General features: G+C 50.5%; 1 protein-coding gene across 2 annotated transcripts in view; it reads right to left on the bottom strand.

The window, feature by feature from the left end:
- Positions 1–17553, bottom strand: part of GALNT10 (polypeptide N-acetylgalactosaminyltransferase 10) — a 214490-nt gene that overhangs the window by 21216 nt on the left and 175721 nt on the right. For both annotated transcript variants that reach the window (XM_081233306.1, XM_081233307.1), the window contains 2 exons: positions 16696–16879; positions 10901–11018 (listed from right to left, as the gene is read on the bottom strand). In XM_081233306.1, coding sequence (XP_081089432.1) covers positions 10901–11018; positions 16696–16879 — 302 coding nt within the window. The remainder of the gene's footprint in view (positions 1–10900; positions 11019–16695; positions 16880–17553) is intronic.

The raw sequence follows: 17553 nt of genomic DNA, 5'->3' as shown, positions 1-17553 counted from the left end.
CATGTATGGACGGGGACAAAGACAGGCCACTGAGATGACATCTTGCAGCCCCTCTCTGCTGTCAGCTTTCTTCCCTCCCTCCCCTCCATGCCCTTCCTAGTCTCCATCCCCGCAGGGGGTGCAGCTGTCTGCTCCGGGAGCCTTGTTCCACCATAAGGAGTTTCCAGACACACCCTGCCATCTCGTTCCTTGGTGCTGTTTTCTCCTGTGGAGCAGTCTTCTCCCTGGAAGCATCATGCCACTAGACAAGTATAAATCCAATTGTAAAAGCTTGCTCCCCATTCATTTTCATTGCTGCTTTGATTTATTTTATTAGCAAACATCTTTTGTGTGATGACAGGCTTCATTACAGTGTCTATAAAAGACAATTACTCGCTCTTACCTCCTAAACTGAGGAGGAAAGAAACGAGTGGTGATGAGCATCAGGAAGACACAGTGGGCCCCGGTGAGTGCGTGGCAAAGGGGCCGTCCTGCTGAGGGGACCGCGAGTGAGCAGGGGTGGGGCGAAACCTCTCTCTCAAGGAAACGGCTGCCTGGAAACCAATCAGTAATGGATGGGCACCCTCCTGCCCAGGGAGGGGAGAAGACACCAGTCAGGCATGGCTTTTGCGGCTGGCAGCTTGGCTGAGGACCCTGATGAAGTCCAAACCCTGTTCAGTTGCACCATTAACATGCAATTAAAAGAATAATCGTCACCAATTATCCTGCATTATCTCTGAGCTTAGGAAGAACACAGGGGAGCCGTGATGAGCTTGGTTCTGGCTCCTAAGCAAGTTTCATGAATCTGAAAGCCTCAGTTTCCTCACCTGCAATATGGGATGTATTATTGTGCCTCCCTCCTAGGGTTGTGATGAGGCTGGAATGAGGTAATTCTGAAGCACAGAGGACTCTGAGCAATCCTAATGGTGCTACCTGGGCACATGGTGGCTGGCGCTACGGGTGGTGGGTGCCACAAATATGCCACGCAGTTTCCCTTTAGAAAAGAAGGAATGGCATTGGATCCATGTCTTCTGTAAGTTCATATGATTTTGAACATATTAGTTTGTTTCGAACAACAAGATACTGTTTCAGGAAGTCTCACCAGCATGAAAGGATCTCACTCATGTTCATTTTAGATGCTTGTACTGGTTACAGGGTACAGTTGGTAAAAGAGCAGGAAAAAACCCAATTTTATTTTTCTTTTGAAAATCCATTTAAATTTACTTCTAGGTTAATATATGATTTTATATAATATAGTTTTAAGCATATGTGTATCTAAATTAATAAATTGAATATCTGACTGTTTCAACATATCCTGGGGCTTCCCTGGTGGCACAGTAGTTAAGAATCCACCTGCCAATGCAGGGGACACGGGTTCGAGCTCTGGTCCGGGAGGATCCTACATGCCGCGGAGCAACTAAGCCCATGTGCCACAACTACTGAGCCTGCGCTCTGGAGCCCGCGAGCCACAACTACTGAGCCCACGTGCTGTAACGACTGAAGCCCGCGCACCTAGAGGCCATGCTCTGCAACAAGAGAAGCCACTGCAATGAGCAGCCACCAACAAAGAGTAGCCCCTGATCACCGCAATTAGAGAAAGCTCACGTGCAGCAACGAAGACCCAATGCAGCCAAAAATAAATAAATTAATTAATTAAAAAAAGAAAAACAATATCCTGAGGTTTTTTGTGTGTGTGTGTGCAGTACGCTCGTCTCTCACTGTTGTGGCCTCTCCCATTGCAGAGCACAGGCTCTGGACGTGAAGGCTCAGCGGCCATGTCTCACGGGGCCAGCTGCTCCGCGGCATGTGGGATCTTCCCGGACGGGGGCACGAACCCGTGTCCCCTGCATCGGCAGGTGGACTCTCAACCACTGAGCCACCAGGGAAGCCCTCCTGAGGTGTTTATAGTCAACTTGGCCAAAAAATGGGGGGTGGTTGCCTTACATTAGGGCTTTTTTTTTTCTTTAATAAATGAATTCACTTAAGTTGAAGGATCTGTTAGGTTTTGGCTCATATTTGAAATAGCACAATCTCCCAACCACCCAGTGAGGGAGGTACTGGCATGCCTCTTACACATGAGGAAAGCAAGCCCTAGCGAGGTCCAGTGCCTTCCCCAGGGCTCCTCAGCTCATAAGTGGCAGAGCCCAGAGTGGAATCCGGGGTGGGGGCCTCCAGAACTAGGCAGATCTGAGACTGCACCTTTGATCTTTCTAAAGCCTGGTCCTAACCCTATCATGGTCTTCCACAAAGACCCCTCTTGGCACTTGTATTATCTGCAGGACAAAGGGGTCACCCTGGGCTTGCAGTCAAGGCCTCTGCCCCCTGCTCCGGTCACCTCCGATCCCCTCCACACCCCCTGGACACCACATGTGGATGCTGCTGAGAGCCAGCTGCAGTGCACTCACATTTCTGCTCTCTTGGGCACATGTGCTTTTCTTTCCATGAACAATGCAGCCCAGTACAAACATTTACTCATTCATTCATTCATTCATTCATTCACACATAGCCTGGTCATTGGTCAGTCTTGCTCTAAAACCCTGTTGGAAGAGATGGGGGCTTCCCTGGTGGCGCAGTGGTTAAGAATCTCCCTGCCAGTGCAGGGGACACGGGTTTGAGCCCTGGTCTGGGAGGATCCCACATGCTGCGGAGCAACTAAGCCTGTGAGCCACAACTACTGAGCCTGCGCATCTGGAGCCTGTGCTCCGCAACGGGAGAGGCCGCGACAGTGAGAGGCCTGCGCACTGCGATGAGGAGTGGCCCCCACTTGCCGCAACTGGAGAAAGCCCTCGCACAGAAACGAAGACCCAACACAGCCAAATAAATAAATTAATTAATTAAAAAAAAAAAAAAGAAGAGATGGAACAGAAACTGGCAGCCAAGGGTGGACCAATGACATATAGCCTTGAAAGTGGGGTGAAGGTGTTGGTACCTGTGGGCCAACCTGCCAACCAACCTACCCATTACTCTATCTTTCCACACCCCAGCCTGAGCATCCACTCTGTACAAGACCTTACCTACTGATTACAGCCACGATTTTCAGTCTTGAGTGAGCATCAGAATCACCCAGAGAGCTTGCTAAAACACAGACTGCTGGGTCCCACCCCTAGGATGTCTGACTCAGCAGGTCTCCGTGGGATCTGAGAATTTACGTTTCTAACAAGTTCCCAGGTGATGCTGGTGCTACTGGGCTGGGGACCACACTTTGAGAACTAGTGCCTCCTGGATTAGTGACAGCCCCTCTCTGGACAGTGGTGCCTGCCAGTTCACACTGTGTCTCTAGACAGCCCTGTGAGTTTGGGGTTATTAGTGTCCTTTCAATGAGGAAGTAAAGGTTCAGCAGAAAGGGCAGGTGAACTGTCCCAGGTCTCACTCAGAGTTCATTCCAGAGCTGGGCCCGGAGCCAAGGTTTTTGGCCTCTGTCTTGCCAGCCTCAAAGCTCCTTCCACGCCTGTCTTCCTGCAACTGCAGCCCATACACATCGAGCACAATGCCGACGTTATAGCTATCATAATTGATTATTTACAATATGCCAGGCGCTGAGCTAAGCTTTTAACACATTTTGATTAATAGCATGCTCACACTGACACTATGCAATAAGGATCATTCTATTGCCACTTTACAGATGAAGAAGCCCAGAGAGGTTAAGTCACTTTCCCAAGGTCACACAGCCACTAGCTGATGGAGCTTTCACCTGAACCCACTCCAGACGCGCAGGCTCAGTGGCCATGGCTCACGGGTCTAGCCGCTCCGCGGCATGTGGGATCTTCCCGGACCAGGGCATGAACTCGTGTCCCCTGCATCGGCAGGCAGACTCTCAACCACTGCGCCACCAGGGAAGCCCTCTGCCTCCTTTTTTAACACGAAGGTTCTGATCCAAACAGCTACCACTCACTGACTGCCTTCTTTTTGTCTGTCTCCAGGCTAAACAAACGTTTTATACCATTTAATTTTTAATTTTTAATTTTTATTTTTGGCCTCGCCTTGTGGCACGTGGGGTCCCTGACCAGTGATCGAACCTGTGCCCCTGCATTGAGAGCACGGAGTCTTAACCACTGGACTGCCGGGGAAGTCCCTACCATTTAGTTCTTATAACAAACCTCTGAAGAAGTTGTTATCTCCATTTTTAGCGATAAAAGACCGAGGCATGAAGAGATGGGCACGTGGCTGGTTAGGGAGTGATGTACCACAGGTGACCCTCGGGCTTCCCGTGCTTCCGAGCCATCTTCCTGGAGGAATGGTGGGAGGGGCAGGTGCCCACAGACAGAGACACCCATGGAGTTTCAAATGGCTGCTCAAAGTCAGGAGCAGAATGCCTTCCCTGTTCTTGGCAGACAGCTCTTAGAAAGCCTGGGTACATGTGGCTGGGAGGAAAATGCTACATGCGGCAGAGCAAGTTCCCATCCCAGCATCCTCGGATAACCCAGCGAAGGAAGGAGCTAGCGCCGGGTTCCCGGCAGCGACACTGCAGCTGGTCTGAGTCAGAGGGGGCTGGGAGGGGGTGGTGGAAGGGATGGGGAGAGGCGATGGCAGGCTGGCACTTGCGTGGCGGCCCCGAAGGCCCTCCTGGGTGGCAACTTAACCCCCTCAGGGCTGGTCCTGACTTCTGGGGCCTCCCTGTAGCAGTGGCCTCTCTCTAGGCTGCCCCCTCCCACCAGGTGGAATGAAATGAGCACTGGGCTTAGAGGCAGGACATCTGGGATTTAGCCCTGGCTCTGCCACCTTCCAGCTGAGGGACCCTGGCCCTGTCCCCTAAGAACCTGGGGCATCAGGTCACAACATCACTCCTCACCCATTTCTGGTGTGCATGCTACTTTCTTTTCATACACCCTATTTCACTCAACCCTCCTGATGACACGTGAGTTCCAAGGAAGGAAAATCTGAGAGTTTCCTGTTTTTAAATCTGCCCACAGCAGTCTGGGGCTGGGTTGGCCTTTGGTAACTGTAACAGTGTTGGACTATGCAGACCCACCCACCACTGAGGCCTCCTGCCTCTGCTCAGATGTGGTGGGTTTCCCTCTCGGAACAAGGCTCTCCCTCATTCCCTCATGTGGCTTTCTGTCACTCCCTTGCTCAAGCGAGCCTGCCCCAAGGGACCCTCTGAATGTCTCCATCTTTCTCTCCAAGGGCAGCAGGCTGCTGCCCTTGCCTCCTGGAACAGACCCTGCAGAGGTGCGCTTGGGGTCTCCATCCTTCCCTGGGGGTCTCCTCACCGTGACTCCCTTCTCTGTAGACCTCACTTAGGGCAGAATCTCATCCCACTTGCAAATGGCCCAAACGAAGCACTGGGATGTGTATGGGGGCGGGGGAGGGGGTGGGCTGGGAGGCTGAAGAAACAACAGTCTTCCCTTCTTCTCGGTTAAAAAAATATTAATTTTTCTCCTGATTACAGAAGTGATATGTACTGATGATGAACACATTCAATGTTACAGAAACAATGAAGCAGAAAGGGACAGCCACACTGTAGCCCTCCCACCCCCGATGCCCCAAGGGACGGGAAGCTTTCGTGGCGCCATAGGTCACGCCATGGGTCAGAGTACATCAAGGCAAAGGATCAGTCTGAAGTCAGACAGCAGGGCTGAAAGCTCTGTTCCAACCACGTGACATTGTGGAAGGATTTAACCCAAGATTCAGTTTCCTCATCTATAAAATGGGGGGGGCACGGGGCCCCACGTTACTGCATGTGGGTGCTCAGTAAACGTTAGCTGGTAGAAAGAGATTCTTCTCAGTTTTTTGTTTGTTTGTTTGCATTTGTCATATTTTTAAGATTAAACACAAAACTATATATACATACATAAAAACAAAATTTTCACATCTTTTTTTAAAACTGAATTTTGGAGGCATCTAACTTCTTTTACATACTATTTCACTGTTGGGATGTGCTCTGACTTATTTATCCCCTAGGGATGTACATTTAGGTCATTTTCGGTCTTCCCCTTTCGTAAGTCATGCTTCAACAGATAGCTCCTACCTCAATCTTTGGTCTGTCTCTCTTGGCTAAACTCCTGGGCGTGAAATTTTGGGTAAAAGAATGTGCTTGCTTTGAAATGTAACGGATTCTGCCAAATTGCTAACAAAAGATATATCCACTTACATTGCGCCAAGGCCCACATCTTTCTCACGCCAGCTCACCCATGTTGTCCCGTGGACACTTCTCCTCTCCTGGACCTCATAGTTGAAGACATCCTCACCTCAGCCTCCTGGGGACACTGTGCAGGTCCCTTTTCTGCTGGTCCTGCCGCCACCACCTCTAATCCAACCACCCTCGCGTCCATGTAAGGCCAAGGGCTTTCTCCACAGCACCTTATTTGAGCCTCTCTTGGGTAGGAAGGAAAACTCTATCGGCACCATCTGGGATGTGAGGGCCAGAGAGATCAAGCAATTGGTCCAGGGTCTCCAGGTGGACAGAGAGCAGAGATGAGAAGCCAGTGCCCTGCCTTCTCACTGAGTACCTTTCCCGCCACATCGCCATTACCCAAAGATGCAGATATAAGCCTGGGAAGGGCAGGATGAAGGAAGTTGTATCAGATAGGAATTGATGCCACTAACAGTTATCTAAAACACCTATTCTGGGCCAGAAATTGGGGTATAGAGTTGGACAAAACCCACTCCCTGCCTCGAGGAAGCTCAGAGTGCAGTGGGGGAGACAGGCCAACCCTTGGGTCCTGTCAACAGGAGGTACTGGGTGCCATGCTGGGAGTGACATTCGGGTGGTCCCTAAGCATCACAGGGAGCTCAGGTAAGGCTGAGAGGACGCCATATAGATGAGCTGAACCCAGAAGGATGACTGTGGGCTGGCCAGACTAAGGAAGGGCATTTCAGGACAGTGCGTGCCTCCAAAGATAGCCAGGCATGTGAGCCTGGGGCTTGTAAGCAGTTCTGTATGGGTCAGGTGGACATCGGTGGTTTGCCCCGCCCTGCCTCCATTCCCCCTTCTGCACACAATGCCTGGGCTTTCCTTTAGGGAGCCAGCTCATCGCACTTTCCCAGCTCCAGGATGGGCATGTGACCAATCAGACTCAGACTGCAGCTTACAGATCAGAACATTGCTCAGGGAGGGGCAAGGGACCAGAAGGCCAATGAGACTCGACTTGGGGACTTACGACAGGAATGATGGGAAATAGAAACTCTTTTTCCCACTGGGCTGCTGGGTATTTCCACAAGGGAAAACTTGCCCGAGAAGAAAGCCAACCCAGATGGAAGCAGAGCTGAGGGACTAAGCGAGATGGAGCCTAGATGAGATGGGTTAGTCCCTGGATCCAGCCGGGTCTGGAGGGTCTACCCTGGAATTTCAGTTGTGTGGGCCAATCAATTCTAATTTTTTTGCTTAAGTCAGACTGGGGTCAGACTGACCAGGATTTTGGTGACCTGTTACCAAGAGTCCAGACTAACGCAATGCGGAGGAGAGTGGAGAGAAAGCAAGGGACGGTAAGCAGTTCGTGGAGATGGGTGTAGGCCAGGCACAGGGTTAGAGATTTATCTGACCACTAGAACCGGGAAGAATCTAACTGCCAAGCAGGAGAACTCTCATATGTGACCGTGCCTTTTGGAAACAGAAGCTCTGTTGGCTGAGAGAGAGAGGGGGGAAAAAAAAAGAGTCAATGACTCTCCTAGGAATTTCAGAGCCTTCGGAACATCTTTTCTGGGGTTTTCCCATCAGGATAGATGGCCTGGTCTGAAATTGGAGCCAAATTATTAATCCATCAGCCCTGATGGCACGTATCAATTTGTCTTTTTTTTTTAATGTATCAATTTATCTTAATTTCTGAAAATACACTCATGCCTTTCAGACCAGTCTCTCTTCTCTGTCACCAGGAAGAAAAGGGATCTCAGCAGAGGTTAATCACAGGGAATTTGGCCCTTCGTAAATGCCCTGCTCTGGCTGAAACATAATGCCCGGCATTCAAGGGAGGCGTCGCCGGCAGATGCAGACGAAGGGGCTCTCCTGTGCCCTCAGCACTGTGGGCAGGCCTTCCGCGGGAGCCCGGGAGACAGTGCACAGGTAGAGGGGCTGCCGCCAGCTCCAGGAACTCGGCGCTCTCAAAGCCCGGAGAGAGAAAGCCCAGGGAGAAATGTCTCCCTTTCAGACCTGGGGGACTCCTCGTTACACTGTCTCATCTCCTCTCCAGAGTGAAGGAGATAATTGGATCAAATGGCAACAGGAGCCAGCCTCCCTCCCCCTCCCCATGAGAGACTTCCAATACGGCTTCATTACCGTGTCTTTTGTAAATAAACTGTGGTGGGAAAATGCCAATTGTTCTGCCATAATTGCCTGATGAGCATCATCAAATGGGTCTTTGAAACGCACAGACTGAAATCATTTTGGGTTTAGAAGCTCCTTTGTGCTCATTTTTCTCCAATCACTCTTCTCCACAGAGGGAGTTTCTGAAGGGGAACTTCCTGACCAAGGAGGCTGGTACTGGCCAGTATTACACCTGCTGTGAGTATTCAACCAACAATTATTTATTAAGTGCCTTCTCCCTGTCAGGCAACCCTTTTGGTTCTTGGGATACAACAGACAAAGATGGTTACCCTACTGAAGTTTACATTCTGGTGAGAACTCAGAACACTGATGTGCCCATTTCTGGGAACAAACTCAGTAGAAAACTTCATAAATTAAGTTTGTTTAATTGACAGATTGAGGAACTGTGAAGTCAAAACTCTTCTGATTCCTTGTATGTGATTCCACTGTAAGGATGTGACATTTGGAAAATTAGATTGCATGGGCTAGGGATACTAAATAAATGTCATATGTGCCATCACTCGCCAAACCTGCACCCAGGGCAGACATCACTAATCAATCACCACTCCTTTTCTGATAAGCTCAGTCACAGCCTCGCAATACATATTAACACAGAACTGGGGCAGCTCCTACTAATGGATCAGAGTTGGCTGGGAGAGCAAACCTATTTCTGACTTAGACTGTTACTAGTTCACTTCATTGAGAGGCTGCAGGATATCCTAGTAAGTTAACCCCAGGAGGAGGCAAAAACTGAGAAGAAAAAGCAAGAGATTACAGCCAACCTCTTAGGCTAGTTTTCCTCTCAAGTGCTCTCACGTCCCTGCAGAGGCCTATACAACACGGCGGTGAGAGCATGGGCTTTGCAGTTGGGCAGAACTGGGTTCAGGTCCTGGTTCTGTTAGTTTCAACTGTGTGGGACCTGGGTCTGAGTTCCACTTGCCCCCCTGTGAAATGTTTATAATAATGATACCACCCTCCTAGGGTTGCTTTGAGGATTCAATAAGCCAATACTTGTGAAGGGCTCCACACAGGGTCCTGCCAGTTCTGATCATGGCTGGACTTGAGTTGCTGCACACCAGGGTGGATGCACAGTTGCTGACAGCTGGCATCTGCTCTGACTGATTGGTACTTGTGTCATTATTTAGGGGGCTGGCCCCCTTACGGGAAACAACTTCAGAAGTCTGAAGGTGAAATGGACATAGACCGCCTTTCAAACCAAAATAATGTTTCAGTAGAATTCCAGGTTGCTTTCTTGCTGATCAAGAATTTATGTCCCCCAGTTCTGAACTGCTCACCCAGTGGCGTACACAAGGACAATGACAATAATGAAAATAATTTTTAGGATATTTATTAAGAAGTACCTAACGAGAATGGACTTATTTAATCCTCTCAACAACCCTGTGAGAATTAAAGTATCATTAAACCCATTTTATGGAAGCAGAAACTGAGGCCAGTGAGGTTAAGGATTCTTTGTCCAAGATCACACAGCTGGTACGAAGTAGCAGAGCTACGACCTGACCTAGGCAATCTAACCCCAGCGCCGAAACCTTAATTGCCATGTGTGACAACGGTCCTTTGCATAAGAAGTTGATGCCCGACTTGGCAGGCATCAGGGTTGCGTATTCACAGGGCTCAGCCCAGTTATGCTGCTGGCCATCCCTCATGGGTTGGGGATATGCCTTACCAGGGGTTCTAAGAGTGTTAGAAGCAGGCCCTGGCCGACCACAGGGGCACAGGACAAGCTAACCTTCCCCTCAGAGGGACTAAGCCTCTGTTCCTCACTTGAGATCAATACAAAAATCCCACAAAAAGTGGAGGAATGGGGCCTCAGAAGTTTGCATCGTTAACTAGTAACCATCACCTCCTTTACCACCATTGTCAGAAGCTTCTACAGCACATGGGCTGGTCTAATAGGTTATAGTAAATGTATTTTCACTGACCCTTTAATAATTTCTACCAGTTATTAATTGGTTGTGTCCCCAGGTTGGGTGCTAACCACTTTCTAGATATTATCTCATTTAATCTTCACAAAAGCTCTGTAAAGTAGGTAGTATGATTATTCTCTTAGATGAGGGAAGAAGGCTCAGAGAGGTAATCTAACTTGCCCAAAGTCACACAGCTACTGAGTGATGGAGTTGGGATTGGAACCCAGGCTTCTCTGACTCCACAACTCAAGCTCTTAGCCCCTGGTCTCTGTACATCAAACTCCAGCAGAGACAGATACAAAGGGAAGACTCGAGAGGGGTGGCCAGGAACCACTAAAGACAAGTTGGTTTCTGTGAGGCCAGGGGACCATTCTCACAGCAGAGCTTCCTGCCGGCCCACGTGTCTTGTTCGGCCGTTGTGCTCTCTCTTCCCCTCTGCTGGTCTGCTGGGCGTCTCAATGGGAGACACACCATCTCTAGAGGAAGTGAGGCCTGTCTTATTCCAACCCTGTCATCTGAGAAGGGACAATGCAAGGCAAACACCAGCCAGAGCTGTGGCTGAGGCCAGCCTTTGGCAACCTGAGGATCTCCATGCTGCCGCCTCCGCTCCGCACTCCCTACCAACACACACACAGCAAGCAGTGGCTGGCGGCTCCTGACTTGTTCACCAAGCTCAGACAGATGCTAAGCAGGCAGCCTGCCAGGACAGGCGCCACAGGCACCCTGCCAAGAACAAGGGGGCTTCCCAAGAGCTCACCTTGAACGAGATTTCATACTGCTCCCCTCCCCAGATCTCCAAGCCTGGGTCGTACCCGCCCAGCTCCCAGAACCACTTCCGATCCACAGCGAACAGTCCGCCGGCCATCACGGGAGACCTGCGGGAAGAAGAACCTGGTGTGAAGACGGGGACGTCCTGGCCATGCGCTCCTTGGGTATCCTACTCTCGGACACTGCTGTTCTCCCAGGGGTGATGCTCCCCGCTACTCTGTGAACACAGCCCACTTGTCCAGCAGGGAATCCAAAGCCCTTCTGAGTGAGGCCCCTGGCTTTCTTCCTTCTTGCCTATACTTCTTCATAAATGCTACATTTTAACCAATGGACCCAAAATTCCTTTACGTGGTTAACACCTAAGAATACTTGTGAAATGAAACCATAGTGCTTTTTCCCTGTGGGCCTTGTAGCTGTACTATATATATATATATATATATATATATATATATATATATATATATATATGCATATTTATATCTAATCTCTAGTCTTCCCATTGATTAAATGATCTGAATCAGGTCTTTCCAAGCCTGTCTAGGCTGTAGAATGTCTTAGAGAGATGAAAACACATACAGCTTCCTGGGCCCGACCCCAGACCTACAAAACAGTCTCTGGGGAAATGGAGCTTAGGAGTCTGTGTTTTTGGATAAGATTGTTTGATGATTCTCACTCTGTAATCCCAGCATAGGTATTTTTTTTTCTGCTGAGAGTTTATAGAAGAAGCCACAGTCACTGTTCTTTCAGTTAAACTGGGATAAGATTAACTCCGCTCATTCATTCTCTCATTTGTTTCTTCATCGAGTACCAGCTGAGAAGCAGATGCTGGAAGAATTTGGAGGTAAATCAGGGTCAGATGGAATCTTCAGGGGATGCCAGCATGGCAGGGCAGCCACCTCAGGAGAGGAGGACCCAGAAGACAGGTGGGGTGTAACAAGGACCTCTGGGAGGCGCAGCCAGCACTACGGGAAAGGAGGGAGCGTCTGCCTCCAGGTTTTCGGGGTGAGGAGGGAAGCTGGGGCAAGAGTCAAGGAAGGATGCTCAGAGGGTGGCATTCAAGGTGCCTAGGAACAAAGTGAGAGCTTGGGGGAGGGGAAGGCACCCAGGAGGAGAAAGCATGAGCTCGGGGGCAGAGATGATCAAGCGTGGGGTGTGGCTTGCCCAAGTTCCCCACAGCGCCTCCCGTGGGGCCAGCACCTGGGAGGGGCCACCAGTGTTTTCTGTGTGAAAAGCTCTCTGAATGGCTGTGGCCTTGTCTGACTCCACTGGAAAACTCCAAACCCTCCAAGGAAAACCATTCCAGCAGCAACCTCCACGGACCCTCCTGGCTTGGGGAACTGCACGCTCAGGGAAAGTGGACTGACTTGGAAAGAGGTGAGTTAACCCACACGCCTTGCAAGGCTTCCTGCAGTAGATGGGCCCTGATAGCACAGGAGGGGACCCCTTTAGAAAGGACTCCCTTGATCACTGACCGAGGCCTTGAATCTGCCAGGTGCTGTACTGAGCTAAATTACTACCAAAATGAATTTACTCCTCATGTTGACCTCATGAGCCCAGATCAGAAACGGGGAAATCCTCACTACAAACTCAGCTCTCCCCAAACCTGTGGTCGGGCCTGGGGTGAAGATTTTAGCCCCGGAACCCTGTGCTGCTGGGTATGGGAGCCACTGGCCACATGCGGCTTACTGACACTTGCAGTGTGGCTGGTCTGAACTGAGAGGTGCTGGCAGTGTGAGATACACACTGGATTTCCCAGACTTAATGTGAAGAAAAGAACAGGAGGGCTTCCCTGGTGGCGCAGTGGTTGAGAGCCCGCCTGCCGATGCAGGGGACACGGGTTCGTGCCCCGGTCCCGGAAGATCCCACATGCCGCGGAGCGGCTGGGCCCACGAGCCATGGCCGCGGAGCCTGTGTGTCCGGAGCCTGTGCTCCGCAACGGGAGAGGCCACAACAGTGAGAGGCCCGCGTACAGAAAAAAAAAAAAAAAAAGAACAGGAAAGATCTCATTCATAATTTGAAAGCATTGGTCACATGTTAAAATGAGAATATTCTAGATATACTGGGTTAAATGAAATACATTACTAAAATGAATTTTATCTGCTTCCCTTTACCTTTTTTTAACGTGGCTATGAGGACATTCAGAAGTACATATGTGAGTCGCATTATACTTCTACAGGACGGTGCTGATTTAACCTCTTTGAGCTGGTTTCCCCATCTACACAGGGACGTAGAGCTACACTTGCTAGCTCACACTGCTAGTACAGTTTTGAAAGTAACCAGTACTATAGGAAAGTAAGGTGTTAGTAGTATCAACCTTCTTCTGTCTTATGAAGGTTGTAGGGTTTCCGGTTTTTCTGGCTGGAGCCGTGATGCTTGGAGGGCCAGAGAGTGCTTCTGGTTCGGCGCTTCATGGGAAATCAAACCTAAGACTCTGCACAAAAACATCAGCCTGGGTGGAAGCCAGCGGCAGGGGCCGTGGTAGGATAGGCAGGATATTAGCTGTAAGGCATTTTGGATGCTCGAGGCTTCACCTCCAGAGGGAGGCCTCTCCCCTAGCCTGGTCTGTTTTCTGCTGTGTTCAGCAGTAATAATAACAACAATTCTGAGCATCTCGTGTGTGCCACTCACCTCACCAACATCACCAGCTCTCACAAAGCCCTATTACTAGCCCTCTTTTCACATGGAGAAATTTGAAATTCAGAAATGCTATATGCTCTGCTCAAGGGCATGTAGTTAGTAAGTGGGTGAGCTGCCACCAAAGCCTGTGTCTTTCAAATATCATGACACGGCTCTGTGCCTGCAGTGTGCCCACTTGCCGAGCACCATGGGGAGGTGTGCAGACAATGACCAGGATTTCTTAGTGGCCTGTTCCTGGGGTTTTGTCCGAGTGCAACAAAGAAGAGAGACTTCTGGAAGGAACTGGAGGGTACAAAGGGTGGAGAGTCCCTCGGGAAGCATCTGGGCCAGTGGCTCTCAAACTTGGCCATATGTCAGCATCATCTGGGAACTGACGCCTGAATTCCCCACCCTGAGACTCTGGTGTAACTGGACTCAGGGGCAGCCTGGGTGGTTCTTCTTCTTCTTTTAAAAAAATTTTTATTGGGGTACAGTTGATTTACAATGTTGTGTTAGTTTCAGGTGTACAGCAAAGTGAATCTGTTATACTTCTTCTTCTGCTGCTGCTGCTTCTTCTTTTTATTTTTAACTTTATTTTAATAACTTTATTATTATCTTATTATTCTTTGTTTTAAATAAACTCCCCAGGTGATGGCAACATGCAGCTAGGGTTGAGAGTCCCTGCTCTAGGGCTGGGCCAACCCCTTTAATATCCAGACGAGGAGACTGAGACTGCAGACAAAACTAGCTGGGCCTCTGCTTCTAACCAGCTGCACGACCTGCACCCACCCCTCCCATATCCTGCAACGAGTAGACTGAATGGGCCAAGACCCACCATTACGTACCTTTCAAATCTAGGGCCTATGAGTTGGCTTATGGCAAAGATTCAAACCATAAAAGGGGGTTCTGGTTACCCTAAAAATTCCATTTTCTGGAGCAGCCTGCCTAACCTCAGCCTCTGCTACATGTCACCTTGGGCAAGTGTCACTTCTTCTCTGAACCACAGGATCCCCATCAGTCAAGTGGAGAGAGTTCCACCAACACCCAAGGGCATGTTGTGAGAATCAAGCACGGTCATGTCAGATGGAACTGCTTTGCCAAGTCAGGCCAAATGTTAGTTACTCCTGTTATTAGCATTCTTCTCCAAGAATTCAGGACAACTGGGGGCTGACTCTGGGGCATACTGGGGTAGGACCTGGCTGCACGATGTGGTGTTGGCTAGACCGTATCTGTGGCCTAAGAAGGGCTCTAATAGTAGTGTCTGACCATGTTTAGGATACAAGAGGTCAGGACCAGAGCACAAACATCTGGCCTGCTGAGGAAACACAGGGGATCCACTCACGCCCTCCACTCTCAGCTCATGCTACTCTCTTGCCCCGGTCAACTTCCATTTCCTCAAGCAAGCCCACCTCTTCCTACCTCTGAGCCTTCCCTGGGGCTCACAGCATTAGGGGCCCCCCAGAAACCCTGGGTGCACTGCGCCCATGAAGATGGCTGAGCCGGCAGCAGCCCCTCTTTCTCAGATGGGGAGGGTGAGGCAGAGTGGCTGGACTTCACTGGGGCCAAGCCGTGGTTAGGCAGGGGTGGTAGACAGAATAATGGCCTCCCAAAGAAGCCAACGTCCTAATTCCCGGGACCTGTGACTCTGCTGCCTTACACAGCAAAGGGCCTTGCAAGGGTGACTAAATGAAGGATCTTGAGATGGGGAGACTATCCCGGGTTACCTGGATAGGTCCAATGTAATCACAAGGGTCCTTATAAGTGAAGAAAGAGGCAGGGGGGTCAGAGAAGGAGACGTGATGATGGAAGCAAGAGACTGGGAGAGGGAAGGGGGAGGGAGGTGTAGGGGGAGACAAGGAGAGGGAGGAGGAGAAGACTGGAAGATGTTATGTTGCTGGCTTGGAAGATGGAGGGAGCCATGAGGCAAAGAATGTGAGCAGCCTCTAGAAGCTGGAAAAGGCAAGGAAATGGATCCCTTCCTGGGGCACCAGGAGGAAACACAGCACTGCCAACACTAAATCAGTAAGACCCTTTCAGACTTCTGACCTCCAGAACTTTAAGAGAATAAAGCTGTGTCGTTTTATTTTATTTATTTATTGGCTGTGCCGCGCGGCATCTTAGTTCCCCGACCAGGGATTGAGCCCGCGCCCCCTGCAGTGGAAGCGCGCAGCTCCAACCCCTGGACCACCAGGGAAGTCCCTGTGTTGTTTTAATAAGCCAGTAAGCTTGTGGTAATTTATTACTGCAGCGACAATTAGGAAACTAATCAGGAAACCAATACAGCTGGAGAGGTTGGACTTTGGCTTTGTACCCAGAGGTCTTTCCACACCTCTGGCAGGAGAGCTGGAGTGGCTCACGTGACAGCTGCAGGGATGGCGAGCCCACTGTGGGAGGAAAGACCCTTCTGGAGCTTGGGGTACCAGAGGGGCACTGGGCTCTGTTTCTGGCTTAGCCACTAGCCCACTGTGTCCCCAGGGAAGCCCCTCCCTGTCCTGGAGCCCGAGTCTCCTCATCTGCAAGAGGTTGGAGTCCACTACCTGTAGGCTCCCTCTAGCTCTGCCATTCCAGGATGCTACGGGTCCGATCCACACACCCGCACCCCACACTTCCACCGTGAGACAAGCTATTTCCCTGATACTTCCAAGAGGGTGTAACTGATGGATGGGAAAGTCGGCTCCAGAGGCAGACAGACCTGCAAGGCACTGAGCCTTTGCCGCTTCACAGCTGTGTGATCTGGACAGGCTGCTTATGGAGCCTTGGTGTCCCCATTTGGAAAACATGGATCTTAATTTTTACTACATATGCTGTTGGAGGTTAAATAAGATCACCGTGTAGTGTGCTCAGCACTGCGCCTGGCACTTAGAAAGTGTGCAATAAATGGTGGTGTCAATGACAATGACAATGATGATGATGATGATTACAACTGGGTGCTAGGCTTGCCACCCCCGGCTGGCAGTCCTCGGGGTGGGCAAGGAAGAGGTGATCAGCTTGGAGGTCCGTGAGCCAAGGCTCCGTGACAAGCTGGGAGGGACTGTGCTTCCGCTGGGTACGTCTGCCCTGGCTCCCCTGCACTGGACTTTTGGGGGAGGTGGCAATCCTGAGTTGTGTGTGTTGGGGAGGGCTCCCTGGGGTCAGCCACTGGGACCGGCCTGGGTCACTTGTACTTACTCAAATGGGTCGCTGGGGTCAGCTTTCTGCAGTTCTGGAGGGATCGGGATCCGCTTATAATACATCTCCCAGTCAAAGGCGCCCCGCATGGCATCCCCCGCCTGCGTCTCATACCGGAAGTCGTCGTGGTCAATCACATCGATCATTGGGCACACAATGGTCTTGCGGTTCCGAGCAATGCGGTCTGAAGAAGCCAAGAGATGCCCATTAAGGAGGCCGGATGGGAGAGCAGCTACATGCATGACCCTGCTCTGCAACTTATTCACATTTTTAACATGTTTCCTGGGTGATTTCTCTTTAACACTCGAGTTTGAGAATCCGTGAGGAAGAAAGCACACTAGCTTTAAGCAAGATGGTCCAGGGCTCCCAGCCCATCCTGCCATCCACGAGAGCCAGCTACATCTGGGCCAGCTACATCTCAGCCTCAGCATTCTCCTCTGTGAAATGGGGAGAAGAGGGTCTGGTTGCAGGAGTACTGGATATAGTAATGCTTGAAGGTGTTGAGCACAGGTGTCTATCATGCTCAGCACTGCTATGGAAAGAGATTAACTTCCTTCTGGGAGGGTCCCTGTTCTGGCCCTCCCCATTCCGAGTCCTGAACCTGACTTGTGGCTCAGCAGCCAGGCACTCCAGCACTTGCCCCTCATGGCTGCTGTCCCTGAAGCTCCCCAACACCTCCTAGCTGCTGTCAGAGAACAAATGGTCCTTGCAAGAGAGTCCAGCTCATGTTTTCCAACAGTCAGAACTACTGAAGAGGGAACAGACTATCCCATGAGTTCCTCAGGACTGGAGGTGTGCAAGCAGGGCCTGGTGGACCTCTGCCCTGCAGGAATGCTGCAGGCAAGGTGACTGAAGATA

Source organism: Mesoplodon bidens, assembly GCF_964165515.1.
Source record: "Mesoplodon bidens genome assembly, chromosome: 4".
Taxonomy (NCBI): Eukaryota; Metazoa; Chordata; class Mammalia; order Artiodactyla; family Ziphiidae; genus Mesoplodon; species Mesoplodon bidens.
This window is presented reverse-complemented; position numbering and strand designations above follow the sequence as displayed.